The sequence below is a fragment of the Antrostomus carolinensis genome, unplaced genomic scaffold (genome assembly GCF_000700745.2).
Source record: "Antrostomus carolinensis isolate BGI_N321 unplaced genomic scaffold, ASM70074v2 scaffold1729, whole genome shotgun sequence".
Lineage (NCBI taxonomy): Eukaryota > Metazoa > Chordata > Aves > Caprimulgiformes > Caprimulgidae > Antrostomus > Antrostomus carolinensis.
The window spans coordinates 3014-22957 of NW_010337630.1; the positions used below are offsets into that span (position 1 = coordinate 3014).

Below are 19944 nucleotides of genomic sequence, written 5' to 3' on the forward strand. Positions count from 1 at the left end.
GAGACATACTGTTGGCTAGCACAAGCCAGATGAGGTCTGATCTGTGCCCTGCTAAATTCAGGGTAAGATTAGCACTGATTTTAAAGGGAGTTTGATCAGAATTATTGGCTATAATCTGTATGTACAGAACCATCTATGGCACTGATGCCAGCTGGCCTTGAGTGTCCTACTAAATTTATTAGTGTTATTAAATGCTGTTATCATTCAAAACTTACTGGCTGCATGAAACCTACCTATTAGGAATGGTTTCTTGTCTGTGCTAGCCGTACCCAGGAGCAGTATTGGCTGGGCTGGGCCAAAGTTGTGCCAGGGAACATTTAACAGTACAGATGACTGAGTTTCAGTGAGGCTGCTCCATTTACTAGCACAGATGTAGCCACTGTGCAAGCCACCGTGCAAGCCACTTTGCACTGGTCAAGCACAAGGCAAACCTGCCCGCTTATTTGCAGTTAACACTATCTAATCCTACATGGATTAAATTGTCTTTAGCTTTTGATAGTATGTACAAGACAGCCAGCCCATTGGCTGACACCATTGAAGTAATTTCTCTTTTGTTTTCTAGATGTACTTAAATCTATGTTGTAGATGTTAAGATTTCTCTGTATCACACAAAATCTGTAAAAAGTGCTAATTTCTCTCAGATCATAATGCTATGAGTCTTTCTAATAATGTAATATTTTTTTCCTTTTTTCCTTTTTTATCTGAAAGCCTGGGAAAGCATGCTTATACCAAATACTATTACTATTCTCCAATTGCTATGCACAAACGCTTCAGGATTTCTACAGAAGTTGCACACAAGCCTCTTTGTCCTTACCTGCACGTAATTCTGAATGTTCTGCATAGTAATTATAAATTTTTCATCTCTTGATCAACATAAATGTGTTCACTCCTATCTTAGTATCAAGCTATGCTTGTGCCTTGAGTTTTTAGAGTGTGTGATTAAAGCACATTGTAAAGTATGCTTAAATACACTAAAAGAAACTTGTAGAAACTTGTGGGTTAGCTGCTCTTGAACAATTCAATTTACTGTAATGATCTGCAAATAAGAAGTGGAACTTTTCTCCATTTACACAAGGTTGCCAACAAAAATACCAGGCTACTCAAAAGTGCCGAAAAAAAGAGGTGTTACTTCATTTGGGAGTAGAAACTGATCCCTTTTGATGTAAACTGCAGCTTCTTATATGAATATCACTACATATTACACCTGTGACTGTTTAACTGTCATCATCTAAAAATCATATTAGTGAAAACACAGTTCAGTAAGTAATGTACTGGTGTCATTAATAAACCACTAGCTGTTGCTCACAGTCATTTAGAAAGTTGCCAGTATTGCCACATTTTCATTAGTAAAATTTCCCTTTGTTGTAAAGGGAAATGTTTCCTTTTTTATGTAAAGGAGTATAAGACTATAAAATAAAATTGCTTCCAGTGAAATTACAGCTATAAAGAGTCTTTTTTTTTTTAAACTTACGAACTACATAAGCCCCTGTGCATGACCCTGTAAGTCCTGTTTTAGGCTGGCTCCCTTCCATATAGATAAATCTGCTCTGTTGTCCTTCAACACTAGTTTGAACTCTCTTTTGAGTAAATATGCCCAGCACATGGCCAGAATACCCTATGTACTGCAGCTCTGCCATCTCCTCAAGCTCCACCCCTTGCTTTGCGAATGCTGAAAGAAGATCTAGAAACTGATTGTTCTATTTTAAGCCAGTTTACCACAAAAAAGTACATACATACCTAACATAAGGATAACATACCTGTATTCTGATTTCTGCCTTTTTACATTGCTACCATGGTATAAAGGGAAAGTCATAAAAATTAGAATTCAAACATGACTATTTTATTTATACTCAGCTTTGTTTAAAAAGTGAGAAGTACAAATCCTTGGTTTGCTTCCAATAAAATGCTATAGGTTTCTGCAAAACAGAGGGCTAGGTTAGTCACTATTTATTACTAAGTACCACAGTTTTCCACAGAAAAATAAAGTGTTAATTAAATTGCCAAACCTCTTATCTGTTTGTCTGTTGCACTGTATGAAGAACTTACTTTATTAACTGGAAGAATGTTTTTCACATTGAAGTAGAATCCAAAGTAAACCATGTTAAAGACTCCGTGACGGCCCAGGGTTGCAGTAAGACCTTTGTTGAGTCCTTGGAAGCCCAGACCACCAGTTTTAATTATCTGCCGAGCTTGAACAAAGCTAGATGGTTGCTACACAAGTTAAGAAAAAGAAGGAAGAGATCATCTTTACACAAAGAAAACAATAACCATAGCATCATTTCAATACTGTTGACCCAGTGTTGCTGATTGTTGTAATTTTATTTTAAGTCTCACCATATTTGTTATTTTCCCCTTCCTGTGATCCTGTAAAAATCATAACTTTCATTAAATATTCCTCTTTTTTTATGATTGCAGAAAAAAGATGAAAGCATGACTTGAGTACTGTAAATGACTAAGGATCCCTAAAGCACAGGAAAAAGTCTTAAAATAATTAAAAAGAATATATTTTATAGAGCAACATGTGGCTTTGAATCTGTGAATTTGGCAATAGTTTTTTATCACTGATGTTGTGCTGTTAAGATTACAAGAGATGAAACTCTCATACAACTAGAGCATAAAACAATTATTCTGGACAATAGGAAGTTAAAAACAGCATCTCTAGTAAAAACATTGGCACGGGAACATGCATGGTGAGGGAGTGATAAAAGGGACAGAATTGGAACAGGAAATTTTTGAGCCATTATGGTTATGGAAGCAAGTCCTTGGGAGTCACAAATTAGAGCAGCAAGGGAGGCTATAAATATTTTGTGTTGAAGATCAATTTGGCAGTTTCCAAATTCAATGATAGGAATAGAGTTGAAAGGTGACAAAAGGTATACATATTGTCTGGGACCCTTTTGGATCCTCTGAGGCTCTTCATGCTGTTAAGAATGCAAACCACTGCTTTAAGACAGTGCTTTAAGACTGCTCCTGACTTTTGAAGGAGTTATTGGGTACATAGCACTTTTAAAAAACAGATCACATGTTAAACTTTCTTCTTCTAGTACTGACTATTGAAAAGAAGGTGGGTTTTTTTTGTTTGTTTGTTTTCTTAAGCATTCAACTGGAAAGCCTGTTTTGCCTTCCTAATAAATTGCTTGACTTAAAAAGTGTAGTTAGATTTTGAAAATCAGAATACTCATTTAAATTCCAATGTACAGATTTAGGAAATTTACTTTAGAAATCCTGTTTTGAAAATAATGCCTAAAAGGCATAGAAACCACTTTAATCAGCCAACTTCCATTTAACGAAAGGCAGAAAGGAAGAAACTTCCTCAGAATCCACTTACATAATGATCAGTTCCTCAGACAGAATCTACCTGACCACATACACATTTGATCTATTCTCCAATATACTGTGGTTAGTCAGAATCAGGTGTTTCCCTTCTGAACATTTTAGATTTCTGTTTAGCAGAACTATAGAAAAGTTCCTTTCAAAAAGTTGTTGACTTGAGTTTGGCTTTCTCCAAAGTGTAAAGGCAGCTCTGGGTAACCAAATATTTAATTAGAAAGGCAAAACATGACTTCCACCAGGAGGCTCAAACATGAAAATATAGAAGAATTTTGACTATAACGCTGTGAATGCGGCTAATTTCAATACACTCATTTGTTTAATAGCTTTCAATTTCAAAATATCACTGTGGTAGATCAACAGCATCAGCCAAATGATACCTATTACATCTGACACAGCATAACATGGCTTATTTAGGTGACTGAAAAGTTTATTCTTTATACTAAGTTTCATTCTTTTTTTTTCATATTTGGTAACTAATATTATCCTGTTAATGCTCTGCATACATTTTACTATAGTTTACTTTTCTAACTACCCTGAGGGATTCAAATCAGGATTTGTTCAAGAACATAGATACCCAACATTGATTATGGTCCAGATACTAGCAAGAACATCCTTTCTTGTGCACAAAAACCTAGGATTAGATCTTTAAAAAAATAACTAGTGGTCCTGAATAAAGTGATTTAGGCTGAATACAGCAGCTTTTATTAGTAAGATATCTCTTGGTCTCATCTTGAGTATGGATTTACTCATGACTCAGAGGGGAAGTCTATCACTTGCTTTACACCTGAGATGGGATTCATCAGTCCAAATATAGATACCTGCAATGTCTATATCTACATCTACATCTGAGCTACTCAAAAGACTCCCTTTTTCAGTCCTTTAGCAATAAAGAGGGCTCTCCTAGACAGTACTTCACTTCATCCAAAGTAGATATCTAAAATGTCAGCTGATCAAGCCATAGAAGGTCTGTGTTTCATCACTGATGATGGAAGGACCTTAGGATGACTAATTCAGATGGAGGAATTTATTGTATAAACATCTGGAGTTTAATTCACTTCACACAACTGTTGACTTAATAGAGACCTAGTCAGTGGAATCTGGAGTTAGATTCTTCTCATCATAAAGCAGAAACTTATATTTGTTTAACTAACCACAACTCTTATGTCAGGTGAGAAGATTTTTATTACCACACCGGTTTCTATAGCCAATGAGTTATCCATGGCTACAGAGAAAAGAAAAAAAAAAAGAAAAAAAACCCAACAAACCATTCAACAAGATGTTAGGCCTTCTAGCAGTTTAACTCAACAAAAAGTCACCATTATTTTTACCTGTTGCAATCTACATTACAAAAGTGCCGATACATGATTTATAGTGGCCTTCCTCTTTAAACCTATTAGCCCTAGAAAGATGATCTGGTACCACAGAATAATTCAGCTGTCACCATAGTGTGTGAATATTTGCTTTGGGGGTGTGCAGAAGTCTGGGTGTGGGTGCATGTGTTCATGCTCTTCCTTGTTTCTTTCAAACAAGATATATTTATTATTTCAATACAATAGTCAAAGAAATATGTGAACTGCATTAGGTTTCATCATACAGCATGAAAGCTACACAATGGGACAGGTACATACTTTACTTAAACCTTTTAGAAAAACAGTGCATGGTAATGAAATGTGTGTACCATTGCCTTACGCTATATAACGTCGCATGCATGTGCTTGAGTTTACATGATTTAGTGTAGAATGCTCTTTAAAATACTGTTAATGAGAACTTGAAATTGTAGTGATGAAGTCACTGGAGTTCTCCTGATTTGCAGCAAAATGTGAAATTCTAACACTTTTAAAAATAGATATATTAAAAATGGATACATCTGTAATTTAACTATCTCAGTAATTTAAGCACTTCAGTCCCTTGGATTTGTTCATTAGGACAAATAGACACTAATTTATAGTTGAGGTGTAAACTAGGTTCCTAGTGGAGTCCCAGTAGCACTCTTTTGCAATTTTATTTGTATGATAATATACTATTATTTTTATTTTGTGAAAATTTGCATTTAAGGTAGATTCAAAGAATATTCACCTAAACTAACACAACTCAGAATGCTTTTGAGCAGCTACATTGTGATCATTGGAGTATTCTAAAGGTCACCAAGGAAGGGATGCTGTAATTAAAGTAAGTAATTGCATAAAATTTACTAACTAAAACACCCCAGACTTTGTTATAAAGTTTACAATAGGGAAAAAAATTAAAATGTATGAAGCAAATAGATATATTGGTCTCTTGCAACTTTACAGGAACCAGTTTGCTCAAAATATAGTGCTGGTGTATTTACACTCAAAACCAGAGGTTTTGTTAAGATAGGTTAATTGTATCTTCACAACTGTGAGGCAGAAGGATTCAGAATCATAGAATTGCCTGGTTGGAAAAAACCTTTGAGATCATTGAGTCCAACCATACCTATCCACTGCTAAAGTATATCTTTGAGCACCCCATCCACCTGTCTTTTAAACACCTCCAGGGATGGTGACTCAGCCACCTCCCTGGGCAGCCCGTTTCATGGCCTGAGAACCCTTTCAGTGAAGAATTTTTTCCTGACATCCACTCTGTACCTCCCTTAGTGCAACTTAAGGCCGTTGCCTCTTGTTCTGTCACTAGTTACCTGGGAGAAAAGACACACACCCACCTTGCTACACCCTCCTTTCAGGTAGTTGTAGACAGTGATAAAGTCTCCCCTCAGCCTCCTCTTCTCTAGACTAAACGACCCCAGTTCCCTCAGCCGCTCCTCATAAGACTTGTTCTCCAGCCCCTTCATCAGCTCCGTTGTCCTTCTCAGGACACATTCCAGCGCCTCAATGTCCTTCTTGTAATGAGGGGCCCAAAACTGGACACAGTATTCAAGGTGGGTCCTCACCAATGCTGAGTACAGGGGAAGGATGACTTCCCTGGTCCTGCTGGCCACACTGTTTCTGATACAGGCCAGGATGCCATTGGCCTTCTTGGCCACCTGGGCACACTTCTGGCTCATGTTCAGCCGGCTGTCAGCCAACATCCCCAGGTCCTTTTCTGCTAGGCAGCTTTCCAGCCACTCTTCCCCAAGCCTGTAGCATTGCACGAGGCTGTTGTGACCCAAGTGCAGGACTCGGTACTTGGTCTTGTTGAACCTCATACAGTTGGTTGCAGCCCACTGTTCCAACCTGTCCAAGTCCCTCTGTAGAGCTTTTCTATGCTCAAACAAATCAACACTTCCATCCAGCTTAGTGTCATCTGCAAATTTACTGAGGGTGCACTCAATCCCTTCATCTAGATCATTGATAATGTTAAACAGAACTGACTCCAACACGGAGCCCTGGGGAACGCCACTTGTGACTGGCCTCCAGCTGGATTTAACACCATTTACCACCACTCTTTGGGCCTGGCTGGAGCAGTAGTAGTCCATAATTTTTTCATATCACCTTTCTGAGAGAGAGATCTCACTCATTGCTTTCTCCTACTTTCAGTCTCTCTCCTTCCAGGATCCTAACCTTTTTACTCCTGTCCTGTATTAGCTTTCTATTTCAGTGGCTTTGCTGCCCATGGTTAAAAAATGTCTAGGCTGAAGCCTTGGAGCAACCAAACATCTCTTTCACATGCATTGAGAATCAAACAGAAATCTATAAAATGTTTTAAAATTTATTCTGAAAGTGAATGCTTCTCTGGATGAGTTATGGAGTAGGTACCATTTAGCCTAAGACACTTGGAAATCAGTGGCAGCATTTTGCCAGAGAGCACCTGAGGAGCTTGGCCCAAACAGCTTATGTAAACAGCCACGTGATAAATCTCTTTACTGGGCATCCCCCAAAAGGGTCCAATTTGTGCAGATGAGTGCTACAAGGCACACAAGTATTAACTCAGTCAAAACTTAATAGTAGAATATGCAAAAAACATGCCTCACCAGGGATTCAGCCAGCCTTTTTATTCCATGCTTATGTGATTTGGCACTTCTACCATGGTACAGCTGATTTCTCAAAAGATTTTGAAAGAGCTGATTTGACAATTGTTAGTCTTATTCACTGAGAAAAGAAAGAAGGAACTGTGTGACTGCCTTCCTTCACTTTAGCCTGGAACATTTTCTACATTAAAATTAATTGAAGCTGGTGCATTCCTAAGAACACTCAATTTTGATGAATCACTGTTTTCCAGTTTAATCTTCTTCCCCTTTCGGCAGTACCCAGAGTGGTGGACAAAGTCAGTTTTATACACTGACTTCTTTGAACAAATCAATGTTTGAATAATAAAACTCTGAAGTGAACCAGGAACTATATAACTATTTCCCAGTTTGTGCTTATAAATGTGAAGACCTATAATAGAAAAAAATTCATTCAAGACTCTGAAATCTAACAGCTACATTTTTAACATAAAATACATCAGTGGGACTCTGGCTAGGGAATGGGGCTGTGGTGTATCATGCTAACCTTTGGTGCTCACTTGAAGTCTGGAGCCTGCTGGGGCAAATGCACTGTGTACCAGGGGCTCAGGTTCATATTTCTGGATTACAATTCCTCACAGTGCTGGGCTGTTGGCTGCTCTGGAGGGATGAAGGTGCACTTCAGGCACAGAATATTTACAATGGAGATGCTGACACTGTTGACAATACTGTACGCATTTCTGCGTATCTGAAGGCATCATCTATTGAGTTTCTTCTCTCTTACCCCATTTCCGTTAAGCTTGTGGAAGATCATTTGCATCAACCCAATATATTACAGTCATTCTGTTCTAAATATGAACTATGAAGTGCATTATGCCTAATAAAGTAGAAAAAGAAGAATGGAACAATTCTCATACCTCTGTGAAGGCATTCTGATTTGTCTGTAAGGTAACCTTTACTACTTCAAAAGGGTTAACCACAACTGCCTCTGTCAACCCAGATCCCAAGCCAGCAACGGCAAATGCCTAGGAAAGTTAAAAAGTTAAAAATTAAGGAGTAAAACTTCCCATACACCAGATCATGAAACTGAATGACAAACTTGCAAACTGCAAGATTACAGCAGTGCAGCAGTATTCTGTTACTAAACAACTTCAGCCTTTGATTAGATGCTGACAGATCATAAAGACAATATGACAATAGCCATAAACCACATTCTAAAAACTAAAAAATAAAATGTCGTAGCACTGTCAATGAATTTTCTTTTCAGCTGGAAGAAAAATTGTGGTACCATTTTATTAAGAAAACATGGAAAAACAATGCCCTCATGTTATCTTTGGGTGGAGTCTGAATAACTACACAAATATAAATGCAGTTATGCAGTACTAGAAAAAATAAAAACTCTGCACTGAGTATTAAGCATAAAACACTAACACATTAACTTAAAAAAATGAAAGAAATGTAAGAAATTCAAATAGTGCAGTACTTAAGCAAACTGCACAAGTAGAAGAAAAGTGTCCCAAAGGAAATATCAATCCTGAAAAGGCTTATAGAGGAATATAGGCACACATGGAAATGTCAGCATGCTCTGCAAGAATGAATTAACTCAATTTACTTAGATGTCGATGGTACATTATAGTCATAGAAACAGAGATATTCACTGCTTTGCTTTCCAACATGACACAACACTTAAAAATACCTTAATTTGTTTGTAACAGAAAAACAATATTGAAATATTTAGGTAAATTGATAAAATTCAGAGGGGTTAATTTTTGTGATAATTTTACATGTTTATTGCCTCCATTTAATACCTCCAAACTTTCTAGGGGCTGAAGAGTTCCAGGACAAAAATACAATATACTGAATACATCTGCTGAAATTCAAAGAAATGAATGGTAAGGGAAAAACAATAGTGAGAAAAATAACTTATTCAACACAGAGTGAGTTGAGTAGGTAATCTTGAGAGCTCAAGAAAGAGAAGAATGGTAAGTTAGGATGGTAGAGGCAAGCTCCAGCCTTACTGCCTTTGGACAACACTGCGTTACCAACAAATCTATTTTTCTAATATGAGATGGGAACATAACCTATCCCTTTCAACATCAACCATGAGATTGAAGGCAGCAGGAAGATGCTGCTAATGTACACATTGCTCTTTTAACAATAGATGTTGTGTTGATATGAGGTCTGTGGAAGCACCTAGAAGCATTCTGCCTAGCTTAGACCCTCTCAGTTTTCTTTTTCCCTTGCTACCATGGCTATCTTAGGGCCTCTGTGGTAACAGAATTGCACTAAAAATGTCAGAGGTGTCTGATGGTTGCTGCATCTGCTATATGAATCAGAGCAGTTTTTGGTCAGCTATTGCATGTTTACAAGTTTCCAGCATATTTTCCTCCAAAAAAAGTGATGATGTACTATGGAACCTTGAACTCTGTTCTTTCCACTTGCTAGAGAAAAAATATCAGCCTCTCTGTTTACAGCTGAGGAAAAGAAGAGTCTGCTGAAAAAACCCCAAGATAAAATAGATACTGTAAACAACTATAGGGTCAGTGAAATAATTAAGAGGAAGAGGAAACTTGCTTTAAATGAGTTAATATGCCTCCATAACCATTCAGTTGCTGCAATGGAAGGCAAACAGAAATGGTAGCAATACTGTCTGAGAGACCTGAAATAATGATAAAGCAAAGGTCCTTTTTTTTTTTTTTTTTTTTTTTTTTTTAATGTCATTTTGGTTCACACAGTGTGGACAGTTATTTGTTCTTACAAGACAAGATTTTACATATTTCCTTCAGTCATCACAAACTTATCTCTTGAAGCCAAAACTATAAAACAAATTCCAATTCAAAACTCATTTGACCAAGAAAGCTATAATACAGGTGTTCAGCATTTCATTGCTTGTTATTTAACAAACAAAGAAGGTATTTACCCTCTTCCAAATAATTCACATTTTTAGTCTGCTTAATGCTCTGATACATTGATAATTATAAGAAAAATGAAGAAGCCTCTACTGAGAAAAAAAAATGTTTAACAAGTGCTAAAATAAGCAAACTGGAAGGAAGCAACAGATTAAAGTAGAAATATTGAATGAGAACTTACTGCAAATTTTCAAGAGAGAAACAACTTGCTATTTAAAAATGACCTTTAAACAAAACCTTATGGTTTCAGGGAAAACTGTCCAGCATCTCTCATAGGAGTTATGTGCATCCTTTTTGAAGATTTTTCTGAAAATATTATCATGATCAGTATTGGGAAACATTCATTACCAAAACCTTTACAGTGTAACTATAAAGACATCAATTGTTTCCTACAGTTGTGATGCCATTATTGTGAAAAAGTATGTTTATTATTACTTACATTCTTACACCATAGAAAACAGTAATTCTTATAAAAAGTTTTTTATTTCAAATGGTAGGATAGTAGAATTAAGCCCTTACATAAGAATACAGACAACATATGTAAGCTACATTTTAGCATTAAAACATTTTTGTGTGTATGTATGTCTTGTATTTTAGACTCATAGAACCATTTTGGTTGGAAATGACCTTTAATATCATCGAGTTCAACAAAAAAACCCCAACAAACCCCTTTTTTTAAAAAAAAGTTGTGTTCTTGAGACAAAATCCTAGCTCCACTGATGTATAAGGGAGTTTTGCTCTTGACTTGAAAGGAGGTAGCAGTTTCCTGTCAATAGTGTATGTTTCTGTTACATAGTCTTTAGAATAAGACTGAGGTCTATATTTTTGTTACAGTTGCACTGTGCCTTGCAAAATAGCACTTTGATATCTGATTGAGGTCTCTATTCACTATCACACAAGTAAATAAAAATTGATAATGTTATCAATTTAAAACTTTTATTTCTTTTGCAAGAATGAAGAATGACAAGCTACATACAGACACTTCCATGGTGACTGCCACTATCCATATAAACAAATGTTATGACATTGTAGGGAATTATTTTAAAGATGTTTGGCATAAAAATTAATGTAACTGTCACTTTGATAAATTCTGTTATCAGTGTTTTCAAGGCACAAGTCTTTTCTGAGAAACTGTTGGTTGAACTGGCCCCTTTAATTTTAGGCTCCTTCTATGGGAGGAAATGGATGGACTGTTTAGTATATACCTATTAAATTAGAACATGAAGTTCTGAATCCATACATACCAGTCCTGGTGGTAATGATGCATATCCTAGTAGCTTCTTGTATTGTTCAAAGGTGAAAAACTGTAAATAAAAGTTAGACTGAAATCACGTTGAAAAAAATAATGAATTACTTATGCAAATAAATAAAACCAAACTACAGTGGAGCTTCAATACTTTGTATCCTGAGTAGCCATGTGCAGTTCTGCAAAATAAACATAAGCCACTTACATTTCACACCCTCTATAGCAGTGTTAGATGTGCAACAATAGACAATTAGGCTTCAGAACTGTTTTTATTAGTGTATCATGCATAATAGCAGTATCAATGCCATTAAAGTAATGTTTATGTAAGAGTTTGTTTGAAAGACATAGTTCGTGTTTTTAATTTATAGACTTTTCCTCTAGCATCTAGCTTTCATATACTGGTATAAATATAACAGCAGATATTATAATTTCTCCCAGAAATACTTCCCGTGACAGAGATGTAATTGCACATTTTTATAATCTTTTACTGTCATCAGACACATTTCTTTTAGTTTTTGCTCTTTACAAATAAATCTGTCACCCAATTGTCTGTTTTCAGTCAGTGGTGCTCAGAAGTTCTGAGCATCTATGATTCCTTAGGGGATGAGTTTTGAAAGCTGTACTCTTTTGTGTTTGAACTTCAAGAAAGAAATGAGAAGCTCAGTTTCACCTGCACCAACATGAAGAAAGGCAACTATGTGTAAATGGTTCCTTTTGCAAGCTAACACTTCTTGCCACGCAAATCCATTAATTTTCAGAAATTAATCTTCTAAATCAAATCTTCTAAAAATCAAAGTGGAGTAAATTAACAGTTTTGATCTTCCAAGAACAGTGTTGAGAATAACCCTGAGCGCACTGAAGTCAGTAAGAAGCTTCCCATTGACGTACACAAACAGACCTTCACCACCCATTTCCTCGTCTGTGGACACACAGTCTAAAATGCATCAGTCAAGGTACACTCCAAAGAAAGGGTATTTATGACATTTTACAAATTATTGGTAAGATGCCCTCTGAAATACAGCACACCATCCTGGCCACCTTTTTTCAAAAAAGATGTACTCTGACTACAGCATATTCAAAACAGGGCTACCAGAACCATAGGAGAACTTAAAGAGATTTTTTAGGAATGAAGACTGAAGGAGAATAAATGCTTGTCTTGTTTAGTCTAGCAAAAGAGAGGCTGCAAGAGAATGAAAAACAAGGAAAGGTAAGATATGTAACATAAAGTAATTGGGTATAAAAGTAAAAATTACTCATAAATAGAATGAAATCTGATGAAGCTTTCTTACAACCAAAGGAGTGGGGTCCTGAAACAGTCTTCCAATAAGAATAATGGGGGAAAAAAATCTTAATCGCTTGTAAGGGAGAGTTTGGTAAGTTTATGAAGTAGATTATAGAACAGCAGGGGACTAGACTTGATGACCTAAGAGATCCTTTCTAGTCCAGTGCTTCTATGCAGAGCAAATCTCCCCCAAACCCATGCTGTTTCAAATTCATATTCTGCAAATATGTTGCTGAAGGCACCAAAAAAGCACTTCAGTCTGATGCCACATAATACAGTTCTGAGGGCAGTGAAAACCATCTTTTAGCATGAGGAATGAGGACAGCAGAAAATCTTGCAGGTTATAAAGAGCAGATACCTGAATTTCGGTAAAAGCAGAGATATTGGAGGTGTTACTCCATGCAATTTTCACTCATGGAACACGAGGTCTGTAACTACAGATCACTATTTGTGAGTGCTGTAATCTGTCCAAGAAGTATTCACAACTTTGTATGCGAAAGGGGAGTGGCTTTTACATGGCATGTCCAATAATATGGGACTGAACAACGAAAACCTGCCACAGATTCACCAAGACTGCATCAGATCAGGTGGATATCTACTGGACCAAGAGCTGTCACACCCCTGTACAGCAAACGTAAATAACTATAATCTCTGACTTTTCTGGCTACTTTCCAAAGTTGACCTGTAACACTTGATTAATTTAGGGCGAGCTAATTGAAATGAAGGTGGGATCCTCTGAAAGTCTGTGCATTTCGCTCCCGCAGCTGAGGCCATGATCCCTCACACAGCACCTGCCCATGCACGTGACAATCAAACTGTTTCACCATGAGAGGAAGGCAATGGAAAGTGAAGCCAATGGAGATGTGTGAGTCATAAGAAATGTAACGGAATAGAGTTTTTCAGATAAAACAGAAAGACTGGGCGACCTATGCTGGGCCTCAGCAAAAGAAGACACACTCAGTCCCTCCAGGCTCAGGTACTACAGACCAATCAGAACAAAACAGCTTTTCCATAAACCCCGCGTACAGGAACACAAGTAATAACCACCATACTGCAATTTTAACTTGTTTAGAACCCTGTCCTATGGCAAAGTCAGTAACATTTCTCAATCAAGACCTGCTTCAAATGAAAAATCACTAAAATCACATCAAAATCATGAGTGAACCAAGTGTTAATGTATTAATAATGCCACTACATTTAAAGCAGGAGGGAATATGTATACATAATGCAAAATTAGGATGTTAAATTCTGAAAACTAATCAACTGATACTCTGACCAGTAGATAGATACTTGTTTTTTTATCCTCAGCAGGGATTATTATCTCATTTTTCAGATTTTAACTGCCTTCCAAATAGTATACAGATTGAAAGCTAATCTTGCAAATATCCTGCAAATATGCTTAAAATTATGGTATTGGCCTTGCCAATAATCAGAAAAGATAGAAGAATTACTGAAACTGTAGATTTTTTTGGGAGGGGGAGGGATAACTGAAGATATTTTATAGGTAAAAGGAAGCCTTTGAGAAAGTGTCAATTGTGGGTGGGTGAGTTACTTCACTGAACTAAATTAATTTCTTACCATGATAAAGTTTGCTTTATTCTCTCTCCAGCATCTTTCTACTCATTGTTGCCCTTCTAACCCTTAGTGGAATTTCTGGTATTCCTTAATGTTTTCCATAGTGTTATAGATCTGTAAAATGGTTGTAATAAAGGTAGAAATACATTACCCAGCAATTTTTTGGTTTAAAAAATGTTACCTTAAAAATCAATAGCTTCCTAGAGTCATAAATAACTACTTAATAGTGACTATGTTTTATATCATTTTTTTTTAAAGAAAACAAATCAATAGCAATAAAACTCAATATAAATGTTGCTGAGTGTACTAGAGTGTCTAGTATACATACAATTTTGCCAAAAAGTATCTAGCTATATCATATGAATTTATATCATGTACATCCACCCAAAATGTTTTTAAAAACACAGCATAATTTTTGTTTTCTCTAGAGTTGTATTAAGTTAATAGCTTTGCATAAAAACCCCCCCGCAGAATAAATGTATTTAAAACATGCTTTTGTGTATATAATAACCAATATTGTCCATCTGGCAAAGATACACTTTAATTCAAGTTACACAGAAAATAGCCAAAGTACTTACCAGATGTCTCAATAACTCTAAGGTAAAAATATATGCTTGAAACAAGATGTCTGGGAACACATGAGCAATATAAATTTGCCCCAAAAGTTCATCTGTTAACCATTGTATTGGCATCATCACTTCTTTTCTCCAAGTTCAATCTAACAAAAAGTTATAAACTTTGACTTTTCGTCTTCCAGAAATACCAGCTTTCTTTTTAGAAGGGAAATAAAGAGAGAAAAAAAAAAAAGTAATGGCAAGATAGACATGAGAACATAGTTGACTAAAAGTGAAGCTGTAGCTAGGCAAAATACTCCATTTTAGTAGCTTTCTTTTTATTTGCAAATATCCACACCAGATAAATACAATATTCCAGTAGCACAAGAACATTTCTTCTTAGTACAAAAATCTCCCTTGTCCATTCTCCATACACTTCTATAAGATACGAAGGAAACTATAACTAGATGTTTTCAAAAAAGTTCATTACAATCAAACCAAGGCTGCTGGAACCTAGAAATTGCCTCTCTACCTTTTGCGCTTTCTCAAGTCTCAAAACCATAGGCATGGAGACAGCCTTCCCCTAAATCTTAGTAGTCATTTTGACAGTGGACAAGGGACATCTTGAGGCCTGTTAAAATGAAGAAAACTAATAGAATAAAAGCTGGAGAGTGAGCCAAAGGAAGCAGTGAATTTTCCATTGGTGTCATATCCATAAGATGAGTGGAAATTTAAGCCAAGCTGGATTCCCTTTGGGTCAAAGCATAGGTACAAACACCACTGTGGATGCTAGAAATCAGAATCACAGAATCATAGAATTGTTTCATTTGGAAAAGACCTCTAAGATCACCAAGTCCAACTCTTAACAGCACTGCAAAGTCCACCACTAAACCGTGTCCCTAACCACCACATCTACATGTCTTTTAAATACCTGCAGGGATGGTGACTCAATCACTTCCCTGGGCAGCCTTTTCCAATGCTTGACAACCCTTTCAGTGAAGAAATTTTTTCTAATATCCAATCTAATAAAACCCAAGAAAAAAAAGTGAGGCACAATGCAATTGCTCACCACCTGCTGACCAATGCTCAGCCAGTCTCCAAGCAGCAATCAGCCCCTCCTGGCCAAGTCTGCCCAGTTATATACTGGTCATGACATTATATGGTATGGAAGACCTTTTTGGCTTGTTTGGGTCAGTTGTCCTTGATGTGTCCCCTCCTAGGATCTTGTACACTGGCAGGGCAGTATGAGAAGTTGAAAAGTCCTTGGCTTCGTATAAACACTGCTTAGCAACAACTAAAACATCAGTGTGTTATCAACATTATTCTCACCCTAAATCCAAAACACAGCACTATACCAGCTACTAGCAAGAAAATTAACTATTCCAGCTGAAACTAGGACAACCCTTCACCAGCTTTGTTGCTCTTCTTTGGACATGCTCCAGCATCTCAATATCTTTCTTGTAGCAAGGGGTCAAAGACACTATTCAAGGTGTGGCCTCATCAGTGCTGGGTATAGGGGGAGGATCACTTCCCTAGTCCTGCTGGCCACACTATTTCTGACACAGGCCAGGATGCTATTGACCTTCTTGGCCACCTGGGCACACTTCTGGGTCATATTCAGCCGGCTGTCAACCAACATCCCCAGGTCCTTTTCTGCCAGGCAGCTTTCCAGCCACTCTTCCCCAAGCCTGTAGTGTTGCACAGGGTTGTTGTGACCCAAGTGCAGGACCCGGCACTTGGTCTTGTTGAACCTCATACAGTTGGTTGCAGCCCATTGTTCCAACCTGTCCAGGTCCCTCTGCAGAGCCTTCCTACCCTCAATCAGATGAACATTCCCACTCAACTTGGTGTCATCGGCAAACTTACTAAGAGTACACTTGATCCTCTTGTCCAGATCATTGATAAAGATTTGGACAGATCTGGCCCCATTACTGAGTCCCGGGAAACACCACATGTGACTGGCCGCCAATGGATTTAACTCCATTTACCACCACAACTCTTTGGGACTGTCCATCCAGCCAGTTTTTTACCCAGCAAAGCATATACCTGTCCAAGACATAATCAGGCAGTTTCTCCAGTAGAATGTTGTAGGAAACAGTGTCAAAGGCTTTACTAAAGTCTAGGAAGACAACATCCACAGCTTTTCCTTCATCCACTAAGTGGGTCACCTTGTCATAGAAGGAGATCAGGTTAGTCAAGCAGGACCTGCCTTTCATAAACTTGTGCTGGTTGGGTCTGATCATTTGGTTGTCCTGTATATGTTGTGTGATGGCACTCAAGATGGTCTGTTTCTTAGCCTTCCCCAGCACCGACGTCAGACAGACAGGCATGTAACATCTCACATGGAATTGCTTGAGTATCCAGGTTCTTACAAAGACACTACTGTCCTGCTCTTTCTATCAATGAATTCTTCTAATGTATAATGTAGCTGATGTCTCAAGGTAACTTAAAGTTTTCCTGGTGTCCTAGGAACAACATAAAATGTAATGGAATAGTGTAAAGAATTAAATAATTCAATTATTTGATTAAAAAATATGTTTAGCATTTAAACATGCCTCTCATGGTCACAGAAACACTACTGTGCCCTCATGTAAATGCCCAAGAATTAGGTAGAAAGCATCCCACTAAGGGATTCCAGTAAGACCTTTAGGGAGTCATGAGCTTTTGATGTACAAGAGGCAGAGAGAACAGTCTCTTTAGCCTGTAGACGAGAAGGCTAAGGGGATCTAATTCCCGTCTTCCACCATCTAAAGATTTAACAGAAGACAAAGTCAGACTTTATCAGAGGTCCACAGCAGAAGCAGGAGAGGCAATAGGCAAAAGAGGAATTTGGATTGGATATAAGGCAAAATTCTTCACAGTGAAAACAAGCACTAGAGCAGGAGCACAAAGAGTCTGTCATCTCCATTCTTAAAGATTTTCAGAACTTGACAAGGCATCTGAGCAACCTCACCTAACCATGAAATCAGCCCTACTTTGAGCAGGAGACTCACCAGATGACCTCCAGAGATCCCTCCCAACTTAAATCTTTCTATAATTCTATAATTATATTGAATATCATGAGGTTTAGGCCAATTAAATCCACCTGAGTAAGAGAAAGTGACTCAAGATTTTTGAATGACTCAGGTTGGTAGGAGAGAAATAAAACCTGGGTTTGTATTTTAACTAAATACATGATGGAATCTAAAAAGCATGATCAGATTGACTTTGACGTGTTTCAAATGAAATGAAATTGAGAGACTGAGGAAACATCACAGTCCAAAGAAAAAGAGTTATTAGGAGTCTTCTAAATATCATCCATCTATTCTTCACAGCCACTTTGCTATTAAATAGAACTTTAGTTTTATTAGTTGCATTAAATAATTTTGAGATAGGTGACATATGTCGTTTGCATCTAAAATGTCAATGCAAACAAGAAGATGACATTACCAGAGCTCCTTTAAGATTCTGTTACAAGGTCACATCCTGTCACATTATACAAATATTATTCCTCTGTAAAGGAATTGGAATGTGAATGATTAATTGCAGACTAAGGACCAGAATCATATGCAGCCTTTTTTAGAAAGAAACAATAAAGAAAGGAAAATAAAGACATTCTGTATAATAACTGCTTTTAGACACATTTGGTGCAACTACAGGAAACTTCAAAGTTCTGAAGTAAAAGACGAAGAATTATTTGCTTGTAACACAATGGATGCTTTGATAGATTTAGAACTTTAAGATGAGGTGCTTAATTAATAGGTTTTAATTAAAAAGGTTGCATGACTCAACTGTAAAAAATTGATGTATTGATGTATTTTGCTTAGGAATGTTACTAAAATAATGCTCTACAAATCAACATAAAGGATAATAAAAGAAAATCAGGTCAACATTTGAGAGCAAGTAGACTTTGATAGGCTAGCATCTATTTCAACTGTAAGAGAGCTGGAGTAAAACGTTCTTTGCATGATGAAGAGTTGTACCCCTTACTACGTTCAATCTAAAAAAGAGAGAGTATGGAATAAAGTGCTCTTTGGAGTAGAAGAAAACTTTGGGTAGCACTTCAAACCTACAGATACACTACTTGAGCCTACTGAGTAAGTACTTGTTAGGAGTGGCTTCTTTAATGGCTTCTTGTATCAATTTATTAAGATATTCTTAGTTGTTTTGCAAGTTGCTAAACATTTTCAGTAAAACAGAATGTCTAAATCAGAGGTAATTATGAGGCTAAAATATTACTTAAAGTATTTTATTAATTTTGATTGTATGAACTAATTGTAATTTGGTTTTCAGTAAAATTATATAGAAAGGTCAAAAATAGCCTAGCATTTAAGAGCCTTATCCTATACTTCTTAATCAAGCAATGTTTTATTGTGCTATAAACAGAGAAGTTTTCTCCCAGTAAAAATCAGAGGATTAATATGCCAAATAAGTTTAAGATTCTAATGTCAATCAGTGGGTGAGAAACCAAATATTTTACAGCTGTCACTGTCCCTACTCATATTTTTAAAATAACAATTAAGGGATTGTTACCTTCACTGCCCTTTTGGGTGTCTCAGCCAAGATGGGAGGAAATATTCCTTTGTAGAAGCCAAGCAATCTATTGAGGAAAAAAAAAAAAAAATTACAGATAAACAATATATCATTAACATACTGCAAATTCTTTTTTCACTTTTGACTAAAGCAACTAACCTTTCAGCATTTCCAAGAACACAGACAAATGTTATACTCTTTGCTTATTTGCTAATGTGCTACCAATTCTATTATATGCTGTTGAAACGATATAAAAAAATCAGCAATGAATAAGTAAAAATACAATCAATTTTTTTCTGAGTAGACAAAAAATTGTATTTAGAGGAAGAGGAACAATTTTGACAATGAAGAGGAAGTATTATTTCATTGTTTTTATTTTCTTCTTATAGCAATGATAATAAAAACAGAAGTCACAAAAAAGATCTGGAAAAAGATGTGATTTCAGTAAGTTGCATACAAAAAACTTGCATGCTTGTCTTCAGATGCTAGGTTAAGTCATCTTTTATAGTTTGGTTTTAAATATGCCTCAAAACAGATGAAGGGGTTTTTTTTGACAACTTAGTTTTAACACAAGTTAGCTATCCTCAGTACCATAACAGAATGTATGTATTTCATCTTGGAAAAAAAACATT

At 36.6% G+C, this 19944-nt stretch overlaps 1 protein-coding gene across 1 annotated transcript; it reads right to left on the reverse strand.

Annotated features, from left to right (window-relative positions):
• Positions 1-2046: 2046 nt before the first annotated feature.
• SLC25A21 (solute carrier family 25 member 21) lies at positions 2047-19379 on the reverse strand (the record flags this gene model as incomplete). The annotated part of the gene is made up of 4 exons (XM_010175222.1): positions 2047-2211; positions 8152-8259; positions 11388-11447; positions 19313-19379. Coding segments are annotated over 4 exons (400 nt in total), but the record flags the coding sequence as incomplete, so codon positions are not given.
• Between the last annotated feature and the right edge of the window lie 565 nt (positions 19380-19944).